Source organism: Penaeus vannamei, chromosome 10 (assembly GCF_042767895.1).
Source record: "Penaeus vannamei isolate JL-2024 chromosome 10, ASM4276789v1, whole genome shotgun sequence".
Taxonomy (NCBI): Eukaryota; Metazoa; Arthropoda; class Malacostraca; order Decapoda; family Penaeidae; genus Penaeus; species Penaeus vannamei.
In genome coordinates this window covers 11,398,066-11,402,104 of record NC_091558.1, presented here as the reverse complement: position 1 = coordinate 11,402,104, position 4,039 = coordinate 11,398,066, and the positions used below count along the sequence as shown (strand labels likewise).

At 41.2% G+C, this 4,039-nt stretch overlaps 1 protein-coding gene across 1 annotated transcript in view; it reads right to left on the bottom strand.

Annotated features, from left to right (window-relative positions):
• Nucleotides 1-881: 881 nt before the first annotated feature.
• LOC113802678 (uncharacterized) overlaps nucleotides 882-4,039 on the bottom strand; it is a gene marked incomplete in the record, with an annotated part of 6,058 nt that continues 2,900 nt past the window's right edge. The window contains 15 exon segments of the mRNA XM_070126305.1: nucleotides 882-1,061; nucleotides 1,154-1,288; nucleotides 1,365-1,529; nucleotides 1,615-1,731; nucleotides 1,806-1,937; nucleotides 2,016-2,123; nucleotides 2,200-2,315; nucleotides 2,403-2,578; nucleotides 2,656-2,728; nucleotides 2,818-3,034; nucleotides 3,112-3,304; nucleotides 3,386-3,498; nucleotides 3,577-3,731; nucleotides 3,811-3,892; nucleotides 3,988-4,039. Coding sequence (XP_069982406.1) covers nucleotides 912-1,061; nucleotides 1,154-1,288; nucleotides 1,365-1,529; nucleotides 1,615-1,731; nucleotides 1,806-1,937; nucleotides 2,016-2,123; nucleotides 2,200-2,315; nucleotides 2,403-2,578; nucleotides 2,656-2,728; nucleotides 2,818-3,034; nucleotides 3,112-3,304; nucleotides 3,386-3,498; nucleotides 3,577-3,731; nucleotides 3,811-3,892; nucleotides 3,988-4,039 — 1,984 coding nt within the window.

Genomic DNA, 4,039 nt, shown 5'->3' with positions numbered 1-4,039 from the left:
TTGCTGAAGCAGGGTCGAACTTAAATGTTAAGTAAATAAGTACTTATTTGTAGCTGTGGGGGCAAGTACTATTTTTTAGGAGTTAGAAGTGCGAAGATAATGTAGTCCAGTGATTGCGGTAGCAAGGGTATTCGAGTGCCATTTAAAGTAATTCAGGAAGTGAAAGTTGGAAAAAAAGTGGTCAAGGATTGGGGGGGGTAGGGGTTATCGATGCAACTACTCAGGATGGATCAAGTGGACGTTAAGGATTTGAGGATGTAGCAGAGCCATGATCAAAAGGAGAATGGGGGTTGAGCCCGAGTGTTTGTTGGCCATGGTGAGGGGCATTCAGGCTTGCACCCATAACAAAAGGTTATGGAAACAATTGGGAGGGATGAAGTCTTCAGGATCTATGATGGAAGGGGGGTAGTTAGGCTATTAGGAAATATAGTGCCCATGGCTCATTCATTCATGACTAGCATTCAGCCTTTCAAATACAACCCTTCAATAAGAAACCGGAGAGTTAGTTAACAGAAAAGTCAAGCCAGAGGCAGAGATTCAAGGTAGGTGTGAACCCTACATTAGGGGACAAATGTAATAAGCCCCCCTAAAGTACCAAAAAGGGTTGGGAATTTTTAGAATCTAGTGGTGAAGACTTACCCCCTAACTTACAAATCTTGAAACTGGTGTTGGGAGCCAGTGCTCTTTAGAAGAATAACTACCATTGAGACGAAGGCATTATTTTACTAGGTGTAATCAAGTTCTATCTAGCCTAGATAGACAACTTAAATCAAAGGGTGCCCCTTCTATAAATTGCTAATGCATAGTTCAAGCCAATACTGAACCTTTTGGCAAGGTTATTAACTACCATAAAGTTATATTTGGTATAATTAAACTCCAAAGAAGTACTAATTAAATATATTTTTAAAAATTTAAAAAGGCCTGTAGACTGCTTCATACACTCTTGCATTCCTTTCTAGATGTCCATCAAGATCATTTCCGGCATACAGAAGGAAGGTCGTATTCTGGCCAGTATGGAAGAATGGGAACGAGAAGGGTTTCCTTGCAGGTACAGTTTTAACCTGGGGTGGTTGGAAGATTGAGAATTAATATCAAGGCAATTGTCTGCACAATATTTATCATAAATAGGGGAACTGATAATATTGGTTCTTACCATCCTTTCATGCACGAACTGCATTCCCTTCAAAACATACACGTGAACACCGTGCTCTGTCTGGACGAAGAGACCCACATCATACTTGGCCAATTCTCCAAAGTTGCTTGCAAGAGCACCAGGCACCTTTATAGTCTGCAAGAGTCGGCATGTTAAAGCAAAGAACATTAAGGAGTGTGCTCATACAAGACCATTGTTAAGAAATACTTGCCTGCATTTTCTTCATCTCCACAGATCCAGATTTATCAGTAACAGTGAATATATCCACACACCCTGCAGCAACAGGGGAGATGCTGTTAGTTACAGCTACATAAGCTTCATGCTTTCCAGCCAGGGCATCTAGGTGAGAAGCCTTTTGCAGATCATGGTTTAACTCCTAAGGGTTTAGGAAGGAGAATTAGTTGCTCATCTAGTCTGGTGAGGAAATAGTCAGTCTAGGGTATAGTAGAAGCTATACTTACCAAGACCATAGTGTTGGAATGCAGATCATATTTGAAGGTCTTTAGGTTTGAGGAAGAGCTGAATGAATCGTCCTCCAGCACAACCAGGTATTCATTACCCAAGGTAAATGCTGCTCCCTGAAATTTACCAGATCATTAGCATTTGCATTTGGTAAACATTTGGTCAACACTGCAAAGTTACCATTCCTCACCTTTACTGCACGTTTAGTACCCAGGTAGTTCAGTAGCCTGTATCCAGTCTGTGCAGTTCCACAGATCACTTCTGATGTGGTTCCATGATCAATCACTGCCAAGCAGTCTTTTCCATTTTCCAGGTGGAATGGCTGGAAAAAAGAATTACTTGTTAACATACAAGTCAAGTAATTTGCAAGACCAAGGGCAACCACAGGGTTTTTACATACCACTAAATCTTTGCAGGATACTGTGCTGAAGGAAACGACAGTTTGCACTGGATTGGTTAGGGAGAATACATGGCCATATGAAGTTCCTTGGCCCAGTTCATCTGAAATCTGTAGTAATATTTATTAAATCTGTTCCTGTTCAATACCAGTTACTGTTCAATCTGGTAAGTAGAAGCCATTTTACCTGTTGATATGTTGGTGCAGCAGCATATGGGAAAGTTACAAGCGAATCTCCACATGCAGCCAAGTGATTATTTCCCAAGCCTGCTGCTACCTTGGCTTTAGGAAGGCTAATAGTACCTGAAATCACAAGTCCATTAGATGGGGATCTGATGCCAAGCATGTGGGATTTGACCATTTGAATCCCCAAAATGTCCGTTTACGCACTTGTTGGTGGGAAGGCTGCCAACACATCCAAGTGTTCCTTTTCCTCACAGAGGTCCTTCAGCTCATCAGCCAACGACTTCCTTCCAAGCTCAGGCCCATAAATCTGGATATTGGTGTCTTCCCAGTTCAAGCCAACAAATGCATCAATGGAACGGTGTCCCAAGGGACTTGCCAACCTATGAAGAGAGTACAGTTATTAAGACATCAAGGTAATGTGCATCAACCTTATATATATATTTTTTAATTTACTTACGTTATTGGTTGTAGTTTATACAAGGTTTCTTGCAATTTGGTTTCATAGAAGTACCACAGGTCAGTAGGTCTTTCTGTAGATTTGGTAGATTCAGATGTTATAAACCTATTTCCTGGTAAGCTTTCCAGATAGAACAATCTATGGGAGCACAAGAAATATTACCTTCAAGCACCATATTAGAGTCTTGTGAAGCCTCAATTGCTTCTTCCAGAAGATCTCCCATGTTATCAAGGGTGTGTTTCCCATCAAGGAACAAGATTAGGTCTGTCAAATTGTAGCCATTCACAAGGTGGTTTTCAAGAGTTATACTGGAGAAGGTTGGAGATGCTGTGAAGGTTACTTCTGCTGTAATAGTATCTTTACTGCCATCAACACGAACCTGCAGGAATCAGGTCAAGTCACATACGAGATCTAGTACAAAGTGCATTTAAAATAATCCAATATTAAAATACTAACCGTGTCTTCATACAGCTTGTCAAGCTTGATGGTGTTGAACATTTGGTCCTGGACCTCCAGGTTCTGATCAACAAAGACCACCTTGTCTTGTCCAGGTACAGATACCGTCACCAAGCCAGCCACACTTTGTGCTCCACTTGTCAGGAGTATAGTATTACTATCTACCTGTACAGTGTCAACAGTACCTCCAACTCTGGAAACCAAGACGGTTAATATACTTTCCATGCCTAAAAATTGGGTTCATTGATGCTCTAGGGCCATACCATATACTTACTCCAGCGTCTTCAAGACCAGGCCTTTGAAGGTGGTAATTCCACCGATAGACTTGGTAATACCACTAGTGTTATGCAGCACAGCAGACTCTTCAAATGCTGATACATCAACACCCTGCAATCAAAGCATTTTTTACTCATGGGAATGCTCAATTTTAGCTTTTTTTTTTTTTTTTTTTTTACACCTTCATACCTGCACAGTGCTGCCACTGCTCATTGACAAGTCTCCTTTTACAGTCAGCTTTTGATTGAAAGTCTTGGGAGCAGTTATATCTGCACCCTTACCATACTGGACTAAGTTGGTCTTCACATCCAATCCATTGAGGGTTCCATCAAGATCCACAGACCCTAAAGGAGAAAATATTTAGTCTCCATTTTAGGTAGGGAACCTACTTTTCAGTTCTGGGTAGTTTATGGTTTAACATACCTGCAACCTGGACCTCTGGGAAAGTCTTTGCACCAGTGATGGTCTGGGTTTTGTCAGTCCTCAGAATCCTTTCAAGGTCAAACTGTGGGAAATTTTTTTTTTACAAGTTACATAGATGCACCCTTGCTATTCATACCCATCCCCCCCCCCCATGTTGGAAATTTTAATAAACCTTACCACATCCGAATCCAGTAGGGTATTTGTTACAGTGTCCGTTTGCAAGCTAGAT